Here is a 21,241-nt window from a genome sequence, read left to right on the forward strand (position 1 = left end):
CCTTGATTGTTTTTTGTTTTTATTTTTAATTTAGTGACATAATATTTTATAATATAGTGAATTTATCATGAAATGAAATATCAAACACATTTTATTTCATGTTATTTTGTTAGAGTTTATTATTTGTGACTACTTCGTCACAATGAACAAAGACATGCATAAACTGTTTGCTGTATTAAAGCCATTTATTTGACATACACTGCAATTTTCCATCAGTTCTTAATGAGATTCGTTAACAACTTTTGAGGTTAAATAATAACTGAAAATTAAGGCAGTTTCAACTTTTAACACGGAAATCACACTTGCTTTTGGAAGAAAGGTGAGTCGTTCTGTATATCGTCTTAAATAGGTCATTTTTATTTGTCTGCACCAGTAGTCTATACAGAAGACTTCCAGATAGACCAAAGCCAAAGAACACCCCCTTTACTATTGCAAGGCTGCTTTGGGTGTTTTATCCAGTAGTTCTGCTCTTCTGAGTCAACCAAAAATGTGTTAAAAACTCTTAACGGTATATAATAATACATGAGCAATGCTGAGAGATTAATTCACACCATCACACTATGCATTGTGAATGCCCTTTGATAATAAAGCCAATATAGACAAAAGTGGGTTTAACAGAACCCAAAATTCAGGCAACTGTGATTTCCTCAGCGATAGTAGCTGGAAAAAAAGGCAGTCTTTTGATTCACACTAAAGGTAGCAGTGGTTTAAAGTATTTTCTGTGTTCAAACTTCCTCTTGTACACAATACATGGAGTGGTCTAGACAGAGCACAGAGTGAGGTTTCTAGTGGTCCTTACTGTATTTGTACAAATGAAGCATACGTGGGGTCAAAATTCAACCCCTCCCAAACAGAATGTTAGGATTGGTTAGGATTAGGAAAGCAGAGTCATAATTATAACTTCAGATTATTGAAGTTTGGGCCTGCCAGAATTTTTCTCAGTGCTGACCTTGATATTTAATATAGTGTATGATGTCTCTAAAATAATTAAATTGGACTGTTTCATCTCTAATATGTGCAATGATATTATTATTATTATTACTATTATTATACTGTATTCATCAGAATTTTGTTGTTTCCTTGTTTTTCCCTGTCCCGTGACAATTTAAAAACTATGTAAGAACAGATCACAGAGAAGAAAGACTGAAAGAATGTGAGTTTTCACTGTTAGTTAACATGTTTTCTTCACAAGCATACATATTTAGAGAACTGTCAGTGTCAGGAGTTCTCTAACTGATGGAAAGTCCTGGTCTAAAGAAACAGCTACTAAATTTGAGATAGATGAGTTTGGAAATGTACTGGAAAGTTGCTGGTGATCTGTTTCCGTTCCTGAGAAGACCTGCTAGCTGACAGGTTGTCCTGCATTGGTTCTCTTTTCACGGATAGAGGTCAGCATGTCTGTGACCAGCTCTGACAGGCCATACGCAGGTTTCCAGCCCCAGTCCTGACGTGCGTTAGAGTCATCAAACCGCACTGGCCAGCTGTCCGCTATAGAGTGAACATTACATTTTATGAACATTTGGATCATTGCAAAAAAAATAATAATAATTCATTATACAAGAAAAACATACTGATAGACAATGACCAAGACTGACATTATTTCCACAAATCAAACAAGAACTTTAATATAAAGGAATAGTTCACCCAAAAATGAAAATTTGCTGAAAATGTATTCAGCCCCAGGCCATCCAAGATGTAGATGAGTTTGTTTGTTCAGTGAAACTGATTTGGAGAAATTTAGCATTACATCACTTGCTCAGCAATGGATCCTCTGCAGTCAATGGGTTCCATCAGAATAAGTTCAAACAGTTAAAAACATCACAATAAGTAAGGAATACTTGACGACGGGTCGTTGAATTCTTAGAAAATAATGGTTTACTATATTTATTTGTTTTGCCAGTGTCATTGTGGGTTTTGTTCTTTTGCTGTTTTAGGCTGTAAGGACCTTTGAAATAACTCAAATCATTTGGCTAAGTGATACCGACATGTAATGCAGCCAAGACCTGCCTGGAACTACGTTCGCCGTGCATTTCTTTGAAAATAACTGCACACCTTAGAACGTTCGGCAGCCAATCAGATTCAAGCTTTCAATGGCCCCCGTAGTATAATCCACAAATAATCCATACAACTCCAGTCCATCAATTATTGTCTTGTGAAGCGAAAGCTTGTCTGAATCAGGAGAGAAATATGCACAGAGCAAAAACAGTCCAAAACATATGTGAGAGGACAACAGGGGATAGACTTGTTTCACTGGAAGAACCATTATTATTATGAACTCATATTTTGGTAAGAAGCAATGGTTTAAAGTTAATGCTTTTTGATGGATATGGTTCTTAAAAACACAGCTTTTCACTATTATAAGACATATAATTATAAGACATTGATAGACCGGAGTTGGATTATTGTGATGTTTTTTTCTGCTGTTTAAACTCTCATTTTGACGGTACCCATTCACTGCAGAGGATCTATTGGTGAGTAAATGATGTTAAATCTCTCCAAATATGTTCCAATGAAGGGTGAGTTACTTTTTTAGAATTTGTTCTTTTTTGTCAAATAATCTCTGGCCCAAGAACTAAATACATTTTATTCAAGATTTGACAAATATTATTTTAGCAACGAAATTGTTGGCCAAAAACAGTCTTTACTGTCCCAGCCCCAATATGTTTCTCTGCACAAAGTGTTGTGAACACCTTTAAATATTGCAAAGCCAAAACAAGTCCGGGCCCAGACAATATTGGCAGCCGTGTTCTTTCTTGTTGTGCGGAACAGCTAGGCCCTATTTTTAATTATAGTTTTAATCAATCTATATGCCAACAGAATGTTTCCCCTGACTTGTGGAAACAGTCAATTATAGTCCCTGTTGCTAAGACTAGCCACCCTAAGACTTTAAATGACTACAGACCCATAGCCCTTACATCACTTGTGATGAAGTCCTTTGAAAAGCTGATCAAGAGAGAATTGACATCTAGGACGAACTGCCTCCTCGACCCATTACAGTTTGCATATAGACTCAACAGAGGGGTCCAGGATGCAACTGTAACAGTACTCAACCTCATTCTTAATCACCTTGAGGGCAACAGAAACCATGACAGACTACTGTTTGTGGATTTCTCGTCAGCCTTTAACACCATTCAGCCCCACTTGTTGGTTGAGAAGTTCTTGCATCAGTTCAAACTGGAGGCTAACCTTGTGGGTTGGATATTGGACTTCCTCACAAGTAGATCCCAGCGAGTGAGAGTAAATGGCCATCTTTCTGACTTGGCCCTCACATCAACTGGCTCACCGCAGGGGTGTGTTCTTTCCCCCCTCCTCTATATTCTGTACACTAATGATTGTTGCTCTGTGACTGAAAACCGATACTTTGTGAAGTTTGCTGATGATACGGTTATTGTCAGCTTATTGAACAATGAAGAAACTTCACAGGGTCCGGTCATTGATCATTTTGTAACATGGTGTCAGGATGCCTTTCTTGAGCTGAATGCCTCTAAGACCAAGGACATGTGTATTGATTTTAGGCGCAATGTCACTAACATTGAAAAATCTAGTATAAATGGTCAGGAAATAGAGGTTGTTACAGAGTATAAGTACTTAGGATCTATTATTGATGATAAGTTGTGTTTCGAGTCTAATACCAGTTTGCTTTGCAAGAGAGGCCAGCAGCGCCTGTATTGCCTGAGGAAGCTGGCAAAGTTTAATGTGGACAAGACTCTGTTGACCCTTTTCTATAGGTCCTTTGTTGAGTCGGTTGTTACCTTCTCCTTAATGTGCTGGTATGGGTCCATTACTGTAAAACAAAAAAACTCCCTTTCAAGATTAATTAAGGTGAGCAGCTGCATCACAGGTTCTAAGCAGAAAGGTCTGGAGGAACTTTATCAGAAGCAGATGTTAAGAAGGGTTGAATCTATCCTGTCAGATAGTTCTCATCCCTTACAGGCTGAATTTCAGATGTTGCCATCGGGATTATGCTTTAAACTACGCTTTAGATATAAACACTCTTTCGTACCTGCTGCCATTCTGCTTCTAAATTCTATAAAGAACCATAGATAATTTATTGACTTACTATTATTGATTGTTTATTGTTTTTTATTGTTTTTAGCCATGCCTGTAAGGTAGGCAATCTTTGTATTGTGTGTGTGATATCCCCGCTGACCCTCAACACTGGTGCTCCTCAGGGCTGCGTCCTCAGCCCACTCCTGTACTCCCTGTACACACACGACTGTACAGCAACACACAGCTCCAACGTCATCGTCAAATTTGCTGACGACACAACGGTGATAGGCCTGATCACTGACAACGATGAGACGGCCTACAGAGAGGAGGTGAGAACCCTGACTAAATGGTGTCAAGAGAACCACCTCTCACTCAACATCGACAAGACCAAGGAGCTGGTGGTGGATTTCAGGAGACAGAGCAGAGAACACACACCCATCACCATCGACATGACACCTGTGGAGCGAGTAAACAGCTTCAAATTCCTCGGTGTTCACATCACTGAGGATCTCACATGGTCCGCTCACACAGATGCAGTGCTGAAGAAGACACACCAACGCCTCTTCTTCCTGAGACGGCTGAGGAAGTTTGGAATGAGCCCCAGCATCCTCAGATCATTCTACACCTGCACTGTGGAGAGCATCCTGACAGGCTGCATCACCGCCTGGTTTGGAAACAGCACTGCTGGCAACCGCAAAGCTCTGCAAAGGGTCGTGCGAACTGCCCGTCACATTGTTGGAGGTGAGCTTCCCTCCCTCCAGGACATCTACACCAGGCGGTGTATAAAGAAAGCCCGGAGGATCATCAATGACTCCAGCCACCCGTCCCACAGACTGCTCTCTCTGCTGCCCTCAGGAAGACGTCTCCGCAGCATCCGATCCCGCACTAGCCGACTGAGGGATAGCTTTTTTCCTCAGGCTATCAGGCTAATGAACAGTAAAAACTAATACACCCTACAGCACACTCCCACTTTACAATATACCACGCACTGCACTTTAATTCCAATACAGTTCAAACTGGACTACCAGTACACTACTGCACAAATACAACAATCTTTTTGCCAGCACTGGATACCATCCAATGCACATCCATGACATTTGCACATCCGGTTTATATATAATCTGCTGCATCTTCGCATATTACTGTGTGTATATAACGTAGAATGTGTACTGCATACTGTGTATAATGTGTATCGGTAACTGTATGTCTGTCTAATAGTACACTATGTGTACTGAGTATATGTATGTGTATATTACACATTGTCATCTGTATAAGTCTGTACGTATGTATGGTAATGTCTATATGTAAATTGTTTATATGTAAATTGTCTATATGTAAATTGTTTCTGCAGTGTCTGGAGCACGCTCTCAAGAATTTCACTCACGAAGGCACACGTGCTGTGGTGATGTGACAATAAAAGTGATTTGATTTGATTTGATTTGATTGTGTGTGATTTGTACTATACTACTCTGTTGCACAACGAATTGCCCCATTGGGGACAAATAAAGTAATTTGAACTTGAACTTGAAATATTCCAAATTATGAATACTTTCAAAAGGTCATTCTCTCTTTCACTGCTGTTCTTACCAATAGTCTGTCGGATGGTATCAGGATTGTACGTGACCCTCAGGTGGGGCAGGTGTTTGCGAATCTCTTCTGCCACTTCTTCAGGTGTGAAGCTCATGGCTGCGATGTTATAAGTGCGCAGGGAAAGTTGGCTTTCAGGGGCCTGCATGAACTCAATGGTGGCCCTGTGGCAGTCAGATATGTGCATCATGGGAAGCCGAGTGTTGGAGCGCAAGTAACATTCATGGTGGCCGGTGCTGAGGGCATCATGAAAAATCTGGACAGCATAATCTGAGTAAAAGAGGACATATATATAATAAAACAGGTCAGATGTTGTTTACTGCAAGTAAATGACAAACTATGAATGAGTGGGTGAATGCAGGTGTGTGTCTTTATGTACAACTAAAGATTGTGTTTGTTAGTGAGGAAATGCAGAGTGGCTGGTTACCAGTAGTGCCTCCTCCTGGCTTGCTGTGGGCAGAAACGACTCCTGGGTATCGCAAGCATCGGAAATCCAGGCCATATTTATGGTGGAGATACTGATCCAATCAGAAAAGAATTAGGATGTTGTCATTTTGTAATTATATATCATGTGATAAATAGTTCACATTAAGCGTATGAAGAATATTTAAATGACTGTTTTCAATATTATTTTCAAAAAAGTGTGTGTGGGTATATATATATATATAATATATATATATATACATACAAACACACACACACACACACACACACCATGTTTTTGAAAGAAGTCTTACTCTACCGGTCAAAAGTTTTTGAACAGTAAGATTTTTTATGTTTTTTAAAGAAGTCTCTTCTGCTCACCAAGCCTGCATTTATTTAATCCAAAGTACAGTAAAAACAGTAACATTTTGAAATATTTTTACTATTTAAAATAACTGTTTTCTATTTGAATTTATTTTAAAATGTAATTTATTTCTGTGATTTCAAAGCTGAATTTTTAGCATCATTACTTCAGTCATGATCCTTCAGAAATAATTATAATATTCTGATTTGCTGCTCAAAAACATTTATTACTATTATTATTATTATGTTGAAAACAGATGAGTATAATTTTTTCAGAAGTTCAGAAGAACAGCAATTATCTCAAATAGAAATCTTTTATAACATCATAAATGTGTTTATCCTCACTTTTGATCAATTTAAAGCCCTATACTGACTCCAAGCTTTTGAGTGGTATAGTGTATAATGTTACAAAGGCTTTTTTATTTCATATAAATGCTGGTCTTTGGATCTTCTTATTAATCAAAGAATTCTGAAAAAATGTACTCAACTTGTTGAAATATCGATAATAATAATAAATGTTTCTTGACCAGCAAATCAGCATATTAGAATGATTTCTGAAGGATCATCTAACATTGTAGACTAGAGTAATGATGTTTAAAATTCAGCTTTGATCACACCAATAAATTACATTTTAAAATATATTCAAATAGAAAGCAGTTATTTTAAATAGTAAAAATATTTCACAATATTACTGCTTTTGCTGTACTTTGGATCAAATAAATGCATGCTTGGTGAGCAGAAGAGGATTCTTTAAAAAACATTAAAAATCTTACTGTTCAAAAATTTTGACTGGTAGTGTATATGATCATAAAGGCTGCATTTAACATTGTGAAATATTATTACAATTTAAAAGAACTGTTTTCTATTCTAATATATTTTAAAATATAATGTAGTCATTAGATACTTTTGCAGTGCTTTTGCAGAAACTTTGATCCACTGTATTTTAAAAGTTCAGGTAAATGAATTTTAAAAAGAAAAAGAAATTAATACTTTAAAATAAATGCTGTTCACTGAACTTTCTATTCATCAAAAATTCTGAAAAAAATTACAGTTTTCACAAAAACTATAAAGCAGCAAAACTTGTTTTCAACACTGACTTCTTTCAAAAACAACATCAAAAAACCTTAAAGAATATAATATGTATTAATAATTTTCCCTAGACTAACTAGAACATAAAAAACATAAATCTTTACTTCCCCCATCAGCTCTGCATGGACTTTGGAAACCCCATAAATGGTGCGAGGTCTCTGGATACAGAGGTCAGGTGCTGGGTCACGGGGAGATGAAGGGCCGAATGCTCCGATGGTACTGGGTACAAACAGTCGCAAGCAGTTCTCCAGAGCCAGATCTAACACATTATGCAGACCTGAAGAAAAAGGGGGAGGAGAAGAGAAGATCGGGACGGGGCAACAGGAGAAGGACAGAATGTGGGACGTCAGGGATAGTGGAAACCTTACATTGTAAATTAGGTAGTCATAAACACGTAAAACATGTGTGACTGAGTTTTCCCACCTGTGATATTGATGGTGCGGGCGAGAGCCACGTTAGCTTCCCCGATAGCACTGAGTAATGCACTGTAATGCACCAGCCAGGTGATTCTGTTATTCACAACTAGCTCCCTCAGGTTTTTATAGTCCAGCACATCAGCGTATACAAACGGACCTGTAAGGAGGATCACCCATCAGACGCTGGAGGTTAAACGAGAGCTTTAGTCATATTGGCTACTTCAGAAGATAAATGAGGCTATAGTGATTGAAATGTTAATAGTTTATTTTAAAATAAGGTTCAATTAATTAACATTAGGAACTCATAAATTGTACAAAATTTACAGTATGATACTAAGTTAAAGGGATAGTTCACCCAAAAATGAAAATTCTGTCACCATTTACTCACCCTCAAGCAGTTCCAAACCTGTATGAATGTCTTTGCTCTGCCGAACACAAAGGAAGATATTCTGAAGAATGTGGGAAACAGAGCAGTTCTGGGCCACCATTGACTTCCATTGTATTTTTTTTTTCCTAAGTCAGTGGTGCCCCAAAAGAGAGTTACAAACTTTCTTCAAAATATCTTCCTTTGTGTTCGGCAGAGCAAAGACATTCATACAGGTTTGGAACTGCTTGAGGGTGAGTAAATGGTGACAGAATTTTCATTTTTGGGTGAACTATCTCTTTAATACAGGTTAGTACATTCATGTTAATTCATATTGCTCAATGTTCGAAATACAATTATGGTAATTTATTCATCTAGAATACAACAAGTTGGAGTCATTATGTTTTTAGTCTCTTATGCTCACCAAGGCTGCATTTATTTGATTAAAAATTAAGAAAGAGCAGAGTAGAAATTAGAATATGTAGAAATTAATTGTACTTAATACATTTAATGCATTTAATAAATTTTTTTTCATGTTAGCAATTTCATTAACCTTGAATGTTTTTTATTCATTCATTTAGCTGACGCTTTTATCCAAAGCGACTTACAATTGCTATACATGTCAGAGGTCGCACGCCTCTGGAGCAACTAGGGGTTAAGTGTCTTGCTCAGGGACACATTGGTGTCTCACAGTGGATTCGAACCCGGGGTCTCTCACACCAAAGGCATGTGTCTTATCCACTGCGCCATCACCACCCCACTTATTGTTGAATGTTAACTTATTGTTACTGAAATTGAAATATAAGAGCCACATGATTAAAAAAAAACTCCTACTGTAAACTTTAATAGATGGCACCACACTGTCCATGTGGCTCTATATATGTTGCAACTGATGCAACCACCTACCCATATCACAGCTGGACATCTGTCTCAGTGTCAACATACCCATGTTATAAACTTCAGCAGGAGGCCTCCTAATGTCTGACAGAATGACGTTTTCCTTTCCATACTGCTTCCTGATGTAAAAGGAATGAAATATAATTACAAATCAAAATAAACAACAGAAAATGTTAAATGGTATTTGTTTTTTACAGAATTATAAAGAATCTACCTAAGAAAATGAAAAAAGGTTATATATGCACAGCAAACATCTATGCAAAGACAAGGCAAATATCCAGTCTATGCAAAGATGTAAAAACTATGTGTTCTGGAGTCTGATTTCAAATTTTTTTCAATTTCTTTCAGCTGTTCACTAACCTCAACATTTCAGCTAGTCCAACTCCAAGCTGCCCCAGGCCACCTTTAACAGGAGAACAACACTTTAAACAATGAAAGAAGCTTAAACACGCATTTTACAACCAGAAACGTCACCACTCACAATGCCACAACAGAGCACCAAGCTGAATGAAATCTAAATATGAATGAAAAATGTTACTGCAATATTTTTTAAATTAAAATGCATAAAGGTAAGGTAAATGCACAACAAAAGAAATCATGATACCATACATAATGTGTGATCAACTCCTGTAGACCACTAAAAATAGAGTTTATATTTCAGTGACTGTTAGACTGATGCATGGGATGGCAAATCAATGCACATGCAAATGAAGTAGAGCGAAAAGCCCACAAAATGGCAGTAGCAGATTCAAAAACAAGCCTAAGTACATTTTAAATAAGCTCCGTGATTGTTATTGTCCAGACATTTTTCAGCTCCACTTCGACTGACAGTCCATTTACTCACTCTGTTGCACAAGCATAAAACAGTCGCGCGCTCCATTGTGCGCACGCGGAGCGCTTTTAACAGTTTATTCCCGACCTATTGTCATGGCGATCAATAGGATTGTCTCTTACGAGGCTCGGAAAACAAAAACAGAAGACATGATGCAACTAATACTATTTCAACCAAAACTCTACAGTTTGTCACACGTTATTTAAGCAGCTGGGAAACAGATGGCACCTGTGATGAGGACTCGAGGACTGTCCGTAGGAGGCTCGGAGGACTCGTTGCTCGGCAATCGGTTGATCTGACGCGGCGATAAACTCATGCCGCGAGCCGACAAACCTTTACACAACGAGCGAACACCTGACAGCATCTGTCAGATAAAAGACATATCAGTTAACCGAATGAATAGTTCAGAAAGAAAACGTCCAAACAAATCTTTACTTTTTCGTTTTTAGTTTGCGCTAAACTGACGGCCAAGTCGTAATTGCATCCTTAAAAGTGAGTTGACTGATACACGAACGTGAGTAAATAAGTAGAAAAAGCGCATTATCTCACCTCGAGCGTATCAAAACTTGAAATCCGTAACGATGTGAAACACGTGTCTTGCATCAAAATCACAACATTTCTGTTGTGTATCCGGAGGTGGAAAATTAAGTAAGTAAATAGTGCTGATAAGAGGGCTTTTCATGGTATTTACCCGTTAGAATTAAGAGATTACTGTCCGATTGGTTGCCAGAGAAGCGCATCGAATGACCATTGGATAGACAAGCTGCCGGAGCAGAGAATGCTGGGAAATGTAGTTTTATCTTTATACTAGCACGTATGGTCGCGTAATAGTGATTGTGGTGTCTATTAGCGCTACAAGAGGGCAAACTTGCTGACGGGCTGCCCACTCCGGATTTATATTGTGTGGGTGAGTTTAGCTGAGCTGGGCTTTACCCTGAGGACTTCATTGGCCAGTGAAATGTTATTGTGTATAGTGAAATGTGTGTGTGTGCGCGTGCGCGCTCGCAGATTCCCCTTTTAATTACCAAGTTTTATAGTGAAATATTAAGTATTTTAATATAATATCAAGCATGTAAACTAATTTAATATAATATAATTTCTGAATAGGAAAATTATGGTCGTAAAATAAATATAAATTCTAAAATTAATTCAAAATCAAATACAGCACTCTGCTTCGACACATTTTAATAATATTTATTGATAATAATTTAAAAAATAATTGACTGGACCCCATGTTAGATTATACAATTCACTACTGTATAAATGATAACAGATTAAAACATGGGAATTCACTACATGAGCATTTTTGACTGCACATTTGGAATGTCTGTCTATAGAATTGGTGACATTATTTTGTTGTGCCCCAGTTTAATTTCTGACTCTGCTCAGAAGCATCAAGTGAGCAAGGATTATGTACAGTAATGTTGTATCACCTCGAAGGGGTTTATTTCCTGAGTATAACCACTGTACATGATCCAGCTTATAGGCTACATAACAAAGAAATAAACACATGGATATGAAATATTTATTTGAGTTTAAATCCTGTTTTCCATGATGAGGGGCTTGTTCACCCAGAATTTTCATTTTTGGGTGAACTATCCCTTTAACACTACATCTGGCAATTAACCAATCAGAATAAAGTATTCCAGAGAGCTGTGCAACTGCAAATGCTGTTTGTAACTTCTCAAGCATGTTTAAAAACACCTTCTGGTAGGTCCTCAGACTTCTCACATTCACTCCATTTAACATTCAGCTGTATAACAGTGTGAAAAATGTTTACAGTAAAACATCATGACTGATGCTGTCTCATGTAACCACAGTAAATTCCAACAACAGACTACTCAAACACAATACAACAAACCCACATTTTTCCCTATTTGGGACTGTTTACTGTTTAGAATTCAGCTTGAAGGCTGTAATACAAGTTTGTCTGATTATTAGTCAATGATGGCTATCGTAAATGACATTACATCTAAAAGCTCTTTAAATGCCAGTATATCTGATTGGCAACGAAACACGTAGTAGTAGCAGGCTCTACACATCCTTTCAACCATGAGTTCACAAGATAGTCAGCTCATCCATGAGGTTCTCAAACGGGGTCAAGGAGTCACAGTGTGTACTAAGTGTGTTATTGGTCCGGTCGGGTCCAGCTTGCTCACGGTGCTCTTTCACAATGCTCCACACCTCTTCTCGAGCTTCCTCCATGTTCTGCGCATACTCAGTCCACCTGAGGAACATTCCTACCAAAATACCATACACGGATAATGAGGACATTAAGGATGGAAGTATATGTTTTTTCTTTTGCTCTAAATCAGTGGAGCTGACTTTACAAACCAATAATACCCAGAAATTTCATAATTTATCATTCATTTTTAACATTTTTAACTTTTACATTTTTAGCAGTCATTTTATCACATTGTAACAGTAACTCACCTGTCCATAGCTGTAAGGACTGAGGATGTACTGAGGGCCAAATGGCCAAATCAGTGGGTTCATACAGTGGGTTGAGGTACTGCTCTTCAATATCAGGCTTCAACAGTGACTGAAACAAACAGTGTGTGTTTTCCTTCACTCCTGCAGCACATCTAACTCAGGAAAAAAAATAATAATAAAAAAAAAAATATATATATATATATATAAAATACGAAATGTTTCTTAAGCAACAAAACAGCATATCAGGATGAGTTCTAAAAGAGTATGTGACACTAAAGACTGGAGTATCGCAGGAATAAATTAGATTTTAAAATGTATCAGAACAGCTAATTTAATTGTAATATTTTACAATATTACTGTTGTACTGTATTTTTGATCAAATAAATGCAACTTTGGTAGGCAAAAGTACCATTTTACTTTTGAATAGTAGTGTATAATGAGTGTCATATAATGGTAATTTGTGCCCACCTCTCCTGCTCGTTGTTACACAGGAAGGTTCCATAGTTAGAAGCGTAAACCTCTTGTGCCAGTCGGAGCAGCAGTGCCTCACTAAACTCCAGTGCAAGAGGAAATTGCCGCCACACCTGCCACACACAGTCAAGCAGCAGCAGGAAGGACGGGCACTCCTGCTTCAGACGGGCATGAGAGTATGCCGAATGAGCACAGCGCTGCTGGAATGAGTGTCCAGCCTGAGAAACAAGCATTCAACTCATCAACTTTCTCACAAACAGATCTGAGACTAATATTAGGTATAGTAGTTTAGTAAGCAAGTTCTTTTTAGTTGTAATGCATTCATAAATTGTTTAACATGTTCGCTTATTTTGTTTACTAGGATGAGAGTTGCTGAAATCGCGTTTGGTCTCGTACTGTATCGTGTATCTTGTCAGTGTGTGCACTTGCTTGGCCATTTGTAGTTGATAAACAGGAAAGTGGGTCCAGCTGAATTGAAATGATCATTTGTTGGTTTGGTATAATAAAGGTTATTATACCGCGGCAGCGGTCGCGGCAGTCGTCGTGTGAAGCCCTCTTAGTGTGAAGACCAAAGAGTGTAAAGACCATCGACTCTACCGTGCGACTCGACCGGGCAGGGACACCGGCAAGGGATAGTAGTAGCTTTTTATTTAATTTTTTCATTGATATGTTTATTATTGAAATGTTGTTGTTATATGCATGTGTTAATTTTATTTAATTTCTTTATTTTCTTAAATATGTGGGTAGATAGTATTTATAGAGTTGTAACTTTTTAGTTTTAGTTACTTTTTCTTATTTGTAAGTCGCTTTGGACAAAAGCGTCTGCTAAATGACAAAAGTAAAAAAGTAAAGAGTGTAAAGACCATCGACTCTACCGTGCGACTCCACCGGGCAGGGACACCGGCAAGGGATAGTAGTAGCTTTTTATTTAATTTTTTCATTGATATGTTTATTATTGAAATGTTGTTGTTATATGCATGTGTTAATTTTATTTAATTTCTTTATTTTCTTAAATATGTGGGTAGATAGTATTTATAGAGTTGTAACTTTTTAGTTTTAGTTACTTTTTCTTATTTGTAAGTCGCTTTGGACAAAAGCGTCTGCTAAATGACAAAAGTAAAGTAAGTAAAGTATAAACTTTAACAAAATTCACCACACACATACCTAATCGCACATTATGTCACACAAACACACATTCACCTGTATCCATTCCTTCTCCAGCAGGTAGAGGAAGCCAGTGACAGTTCTAGAGGCGGGGTCTAGGATAAGCTGAGCCAATGAGCTCACCAGCAGTGTGTTGTCTGTCCCTTCAGAGCCATGCACAAGCACAGAATGACCATCCCTGCAAAAAAAAAAAACAGACCACAGACCTGAGTGATACATCTCAAACCCATGCATGGGCCTGCAGTGACCACCCTTCAAAAACAGACCGCACGCCAGAAAAACACATCCCGAGTCATGTGTAAGCACAGGGTGAAATAAAAAGACTAAATAAAACAGTACATCTGAGAGTAATGAAGTAGACCTAATATATGTATCTCAGTTTCCATAAAAATATTAATCAGCACAACTGTTGATAATAAAAAATAATAAAAAAATGTTTCTTGAGCAGCAAATAAGCATATAACAATGATTTCTGAAAATTCAGCTTTGCCATCATAGGAATAAATTATATTTTAAAATGTATTAAAATAGAAAACAGTTATTTTAAAATGTAATCTATTTTTGATCAAATATAGACTTATAGACAAATAAGATACTTCTTTCAAAAACCTTGTAAAATCTTACCAACCCTAAACTTTAGAACTGTAGTGTATGCATTGTAAATGTAATATAAAGAAAATGTACCAACCAGAAGACATTCAAGAAAGCTAAAAAAAATAGCTGAAATCAGTTAGACCATCCTACATTATTAAATTATTCAGTGACTTTTGGTGAATGCTACACCAAATTTTAATAGAAACAAATTCATAGATATGCTGGTCAAGCAAAACTGACATAAAAAGCATCACAACATACAATATACATAGCATGTATTGATCTGTTAGTCACACAAAACAATGAACAAAATAATAGGACACAGAATGTAACAGTTAGGAATGTAGGACAGTTAAAGTGCAATACAGATGTTTTGCCATTAATGTTTCATTAGAAATTATTTAAGCCAGTACATTAAAACGTGTCAACCATGTTCTTGCCTTATTCTGAGTCACTACAGAAAGCCTACTACACTAATTTAATAAAACTGCAATTTTATGTATTGTCCACAGATGGCGACAGACAGCCCAGAATTTCGTAGTGCACCTTTAAAAGACCAAAGTAAAAGATCTTCCCACCTCTCCACACACTCTACCACGAGGCCTGCAGTGGACAGGGCACTGTGAACATGAGAAAGCCATTTGGAGTTCTCCAATTTACTGAGCCAGCGGTCCACACTATGTGACGGGTCACTGCATGCTTCAATCAGCTTAATAAGACTCTCCTGCACAACTTTACCCCTGTAAATGACATGATTACATGCAAAATCGTAGCAAACTGTCTTTCAAAGTCAGATGGGTCACATATTTTTTTACACTATTAAAATGACTAATGTTCCCTCTCACCTTTCATGGTGTCTATGGATTCTTTTCCAGTGGCTATAACAGGATTTAGACTCAAAACCTCCTCCTGTCATCCGGGCCTGCTGGGCTTGCTGGGCAGAACGTAGATCGATGATGTAACCCAACTCTGACCCATCAATCACAGCCTGGAGAAGGAGCTCATCCTCCTTACATCTCTTCTTATTGGCTCCTGTCAAAGGCTGACTGCTTCGCATGATGACCTAGGCGATGGGTACAAATAACTTTTACTTTGGACATTTTGATCTGTATTATGTATTTTTTGCTTTAATGAGAAATGTAGTTCTTATACCAATTTATGGTTACATACTCATATATTTGAGATGTAAGAAAACATCCTACACTCACCATTCCATTCCTATGGTGACAATAGGAGAGCACAGGAAATCTGCCGCCCAGTCTGAACCTGGCTGAGCGGATCAGCTTGTCATCATCCACCTCACGAGGCACAATGACCGCAGATGGATACGATGGGCATACAGAGTAATCTGAGTTTACTTTACTGACTCTCCACCTGTCCCACTGCTCACACACACACACATTATGAACATGCACAAACATGCACATGTGTACACTTATACATAAGTTATAAACATACATTACTGTTAATGAATAAATAAAAAACGAACTAGAAAAACTAGTAAAGAAAACTAAACTAAACCTAAACAGTAATATTTAAAAATGAATTAAAATGACATAAAGCACATAAGAAAATATTAAAAATTAATATAAATAAAAAACAATAACTTTATATAAGATAGACACTATAAAACAGATTTTTTTTTAACAAAAACACTGTAATTATGATACAAATTGATGTTGTGCCATAGACAGGACGTCAGTGGCTAGAGATAAACATCTACAATTATGGAAAAAATGAAAGGCTGTGAAACATCTGCTAGATGACAATGAGTGATAATGAAAGCTATGGAGACAAATAAGGCAAAGAAAAGAAGAAAAAAAGCTGCATATGGCAGAAAAACTTAGAATGAATAAACATTGCTTTATTTCCTGTGCATTTAAGTGTTGCCCATGTCCCACAACTGCTTTTAGTTTCCTGTGGCAAACAAAGTGCTTCCTGTTTGTCTTTCTTTCAGGAAATGAAACAATAGCTTATATTAGGTAACATTTGACTTTAAAGTAATATTTTTCAGCATCGTTTGTCTGTGTTTGTCCTTGTGTGTGGTTTTTAAAGCAAGATAAACACAGAGTGACAGTAACTGAAGGAAAGGGAAGTGAAAGTGAAAGACAGAAAGAAAAGTACAGTTAAAGAGTGTGTAGCTCACCAGCCTTTCTGTTTGTTTGTAATATTGCTCTGTCGAGGACAGGCCCCATGGGCCCTGCAGAGTAAGGTGTGTCGGTCTGTAGAAGAAGGGATACATCTCTGTCACACTTTCCAGAGACGAAAGAGCCTACAGAGACATGAGATGATATTAGTTTACTCTCACTCACAGCTGAGGCAGTGCTGGACTCAACATTTATTTCTAGGGTAAAGACTGTCTTTAGAATGCATGCTTAAAATCATCTTTAATGACAATCTGTAATTACACATAGTATTCAGGATTTTCCAGGATACTTTGCTACTGACAGTGGGAGATTTTTAACAGGTTATTTTTTAATTGATTGTTTTTGGCCAATATTGGATATTGAAGTGTGCACAGTATTTTTCCTTTATTTTAAGATTTAGATCAAAACCTTTGCCATAATCTAATGCTCATTTAAAGTGAATCATTATAAACTAATATTATAATGACACTGTTAAATGTGATCTTTATTAAATCTCAAAATATATATTTATTACATTGTAAATTATTGATTTGAATTTGAATTGTTTTTTTTTAATACTGGCTGACACTTATCAACCATAATAAGGCAGAAATGTAATATCGGTGCAAACTGCTCGATTTGAGGGGGTTTGTTCATATTACATTTTAAAATATATTCATATAATAAATAGATATTTCATTTTTTTTTTATAACAATTCACAATATTACTGTTCAAATGTATTTTTTTAATCAAATAAATGCAGCCTTGGTGAGCACAATAGACTTCTTTCAAAACTTTGATGAATCTTACAGACCCCAAACTTTTGAAAAGTAGTATACCGAATCCTAAATATTAGCCATATTAATACTAATCTTTGTAACAAGCATGGCTAGTGATAGCTATATTTAGTACCTCTATAGAACTGGCTATGTTCAGACATTCCTCCATTCCAGGAATTTCCAACTGAAGAACTAGCAGGTCCTTACATTTAATGGTGATAGTACCAGAGGATCCCACAGCCCTATATCAGACACACATACAAACACCCCCACACACATTTAAGTACTTTCCTCCATGTTTTCTCACACTCTCAAATTCCATACAATCATCTCCTCTGGGGCCTCAGAAGAGACAGAAACAGGAAGCAAAAACAAGCCTTGAGCGTAAAGCTAGCAGAGAGACAATGAGATAAATTGCAGAGGCATGATTGAGCTCTAAATTTAACTTTAATAGAATGTAAGCTAACAGTCTCTCTTTTTGTCTCTCCATATTTGGATGTTAGATTACAAACACAAATATATATAACACTTCATGTTCATAAACACTGTTGCTTTGCATGCATTAAAAACACAAAAAAAAACATATCAGAGAGATATGATATGTTGCGTAAATACTCATTGCAAAGCACCAATATCTTGCAAAATACTCTTTTTTTCTGTTTTTCTCTCTGCCATAAGCTAAGAGCATGTTGCCAGCACAGCTCATTTTGAAAGATGCCTTCTTATTCTGACACAAGATGCTGCTCGCTGCCATTAATCTCCTGATTTTTATCTTTACTGTATAAATTAACAGCAGATCCCAGATCAGAATAAAATGACAGCTTCAAGGAGCAATAAAAGTCAAACATTGGACCTGCTTTAGAAGTGTACCTGGGGTATCCGAAAAGATTCTCGACACTGACATGCAGGAAAAGTGATTGGTGAAATTAGAGAAAGAGAGAATTTGTTGAGAGCCGGTCACTTCAGGGATCAAACAGATACACAATTGTGACCCAAATAAAATTCAAAAACAGATGCATGGATGAATAAGAATATGAATTATGCATTTACAAAGAACGTGTGTCTTAATTTGCTGTAATAAAGTGCTGAATGTGTTTCAGCAGTGATAAACAATATACACATCAATAAAAAAAATCCTCCTGAAACAAATGTACTTGATACTGTAAAATTTAAATTCAGCGATATTAACACCACTGAATCAACTTAAATATTTGGCTACATGAACAAAACTAAAATGAAGTTTTAGATCAGATACAAATAGCTCTGTAGAGTAATAATTGTAAAATATTTAAAATGTAATTTAAGATGGTCTTAATTGGTTTACTGCTGGAAGACCATCTTAAACCAGATAAAACCAACAAACCATCTAAGGCTGGTTTGAGATATTTTTCCATCAGCAGGCTAATTACCGTCGCCTAGTTTTACAGCACAAACATCCATTGGTCAAACCTGGACTCCAGCTGATGAGAACAGCTGTCTCTCTACCTTTTCTCAATGGCATCGATGTTCTTGAGGAGAATGAGAAGTTGCCAGGAAGCTTCGTCCTTTCTGTTTGAGAACAGAAGGTGGTGGCTGGTAACGCACAGGGTTCCTCTCAGCGCTGGATGGAAAGGTCTTCTCAGGGTAACATCTTCAACATTAGCGGTCTTGATGTGCTCCGACAACTCCATTTCACAACGATAACAACCACCATCTGGTGCTTCTCAAGCTGAGTTTAGAGAGTTGGTGGGCGAGCCACGCGGGACTCTGTCTTCCGCTAATCCTCTACAAAACTGTGTCCCACCCTTTGCCGTTAATTTAGGCAGTTATAAAACTCACCGGTAGCTGGCAAATATAAAATCCCACTAAGCGACTGGGCGCGAGCGACGGGAGGTGTGTCTGCTCGCGCGACTCATAAGCATTTTGTTGGCTTCTTTATACTTTCGTTTCCGTTCTTTAAGTCCCAGCCCTCTTCTCCATTTTTGTGATGTTTGTGTTTATTTTTATTACCGTTTTTTTTTTTTTTGTAATCATTCTTCCTGACATTTTAGAGTTGTAGGGTAAGAATTAGTCTGCTTTTGACAAATAAAGAAACAAATCTTATTATTTTCTTCTTTTCTTTATATTCTTCTCATATTCATTTATTATTATTTTTTTACTTTAAAAAAACCAACTAGATATTCGTTTTATATTTAATAATGCAAGTTGCCATACACCCTCAAATATAAAAAAATAGCCTTGCGATGGACCCTAATAAGCATACGTCCATTTCTATACTGTAAAAATAATATATATATACAGTGGTGTGAAAAGTGTTGGCCCCCTTCCTGATTTTTTATTTTTTTGCATGTTTGTCACACTTTAATGTTTCAGATCATCAAACAAATTTAAATATTAATCAAAGATAACACAAGTAAACACAACATGCAGTTTTTAAATGAAGGTTTTTTTTATGAAGTGAAAACAAAATCCAAACCCACATGGCCCTGTGTGAACAAATGTCCTGGCAAAATTTTCTCCCGTTAAAACATAACTGTGGTTTATCACACCTTTGAAGATCTTTGAGTTCAGTTGAAGATCTTCAAAAGCTACACGTCATGTTGAGATCCAAAGAAATTCAGGAACAAATGAGAAAGAAAGTAATTGAGATCTATCAGGCTGGAAAATGTTATAAAGCCATTTCTAAAGCTTTGGGACTCCAGCGAACCACAGTGAGAGCCATTATCCACAAATGGCGAAAACATGGAACAGTGGTGAACCTTCCCAGGAGTAGCCGGCCAACCAAAATTACCCCAAGAGCGCAGGGACGGTGGCCCAGCCAGAGCCAGGGCTTGAGCCCAAACAAATATTTCTGGAGAAATCTGAAAATGTGTGCCTGCCCCCATCCTGACAGAGCTTGAAAGGTGAAGAGGTGAGGAGAAGAATGACAGATAATTGCCAAATTCAAAGCTTGTCGTATCCTACCCAAAATACTTGAGGCTGTAAAGGTGCTTCAGCTAAATACTGAGTTAAGGGTATGAATACTTATGCAATGTGCTTATTTTAGGTTTTTGTTTTTTTTATATATAAATTTACAGAGTTGTGGCAATTCTGTTTTTGCTTTGTCATTATGGTGTATGGAGTGCAGATTGATGTGGGAAAAAAGTAATTCAAAGCAGTTTATCATAAGGCTGCAACATAACAAAACGTGAAAAAAATGAAGGGGTATGAATACTTTTTAAAGGCTCTGAATATATATTTGCTTTTTACCTTCAGTAGAATTAAATGATTTTTTTATGATCAAACTTTATTATTATATGATTATTATATGTTAATAATATTTTAAATATTACATTTATAAATATCTTTTTTACACAATGTTTCTTTTAACTTTTTCGAAGACCCCCCTAGCACCCCCTTGCGGATCTCTGGGGTCCCTAGGGCCCTAGTTTGAAAACCGATAGGCCTACAATTCGTTTTACAATAACACACCATTAATGCCTGTCTGATTGTAATTCCTAGCTGAATAGATTTTCACTGCAATTCCTCAACATCAGCAGGAGATGGAGACATTCTGTCGTAAACAGTTCCGAAGACACAAGTTGGCAATTAGGCTACTTGTGCTTATATGTGCAGATATACACAACGACAGATGTTGACTGAGCTATATACAAGTTATAAATCTTTTTAAAGATTATTTTTCTCTTTATTTTTTTTTTGAGGACCCCATTTGCAGCCCTCTGGGGGTCCCAGT

The 21,241-nt window shown here is 37.0% G+C and overlaps 2 protein-coding genes across 3 annotated transcripts; both read right to left on the reverse strand.

The window, feature by feature from the left end:
• Positions 1 to 111: 111 nt before the first annotated feature.
• LOC306850084 (L-threonine 3-dehydrogenase, mitochondrial-like) lies at positions 112 to 10,721 on the reverse strand. The gene is made up of 9 exons (XM_079385524.1): positions 10,511 to 10,721; positions 10,190 to 10,325; positions 9,490 to 9,532; positions 9,178 to 9,248; positions 7,876 to 8,025; positions 7,557 to 7,729; positions 6,005 to 6,095; positions 5,578 to 5,847; positions 112 to 1,488 (listed from the first exon to the last, which is right to left on the reverse strand). The coding sequence occupies exons 1-9, from the start codon at positions 10,562 to 10,564 to the stop codon at positions 1,343 to 1,345; spliced, it is 1,134 nt and encodes a 377-aa protein (XP_079241650.1). The 5' UTR covers positions 10,565 to 10,721; the 3' UTR covers positions 112 to 1,342.
• A 409-nt stretch (positions 10,722 to 11,130) lies between these two features.
• LOC306849980 (myotubularin-related protein 9-like) lies at positions 11,131 to 19,458 on the reverse strand. Of its 2 annotated transcripts, XM_079385379.1 has the most exons (11): positions 19,015 to 19,458; positions 18,400 to 18,426; positions 17,663 to 17,771; positions 16,770 to 16,895; positions 15,832 to 16,005; positions 15,469 to 15,686; positions 15,202 to 15,363; positions 14,066 to 14,207; positions 12,863 to 13,083; positions 12,395 to 12,546; positions 11,131 to 12,201 (listed from the first exon to the last, which is right to left on the reverse strand). In XM_079385379.1, the coding sequence occupies exons 1-11, from the start codon at positions 19,197 to 19,199 to the stop codon at positions 12,020 to 12,022; spliced, it is 1,698 nt and encodes a 565-aa protein (XP_079241505.1). In that variant the 5' UTR covers positions 19,200 to 19,458; the 3' UTR covers positions 11,131 to 12,019. The 2 variants fall into 2 exon arrangements, with proteins under 2 accessions (XP_079241505.1, XP_079241506.1); XM_079385380.1 differs by lacking the exon at positions 18,400 to 18,426 and having other exon boundaries at positions 19,015 to 19,447.
• Between the last annotated feature and the right edge of the window lie 1,783 nt (positions 19,459 to 21,241).

The sequence above is a fragment of the Barbus barbus genome (assembly GCF_936440315.1).
Source record: "Barbus barbus genome assembly, chromosome: 30".
In the NCBI taxonomy this organism is placed as follows: Eukaryota; Metazoa; Chordata; class Actinopteri; order Cypriniformes; family Cyprinidae; genus Barbus; species Barbus barbus.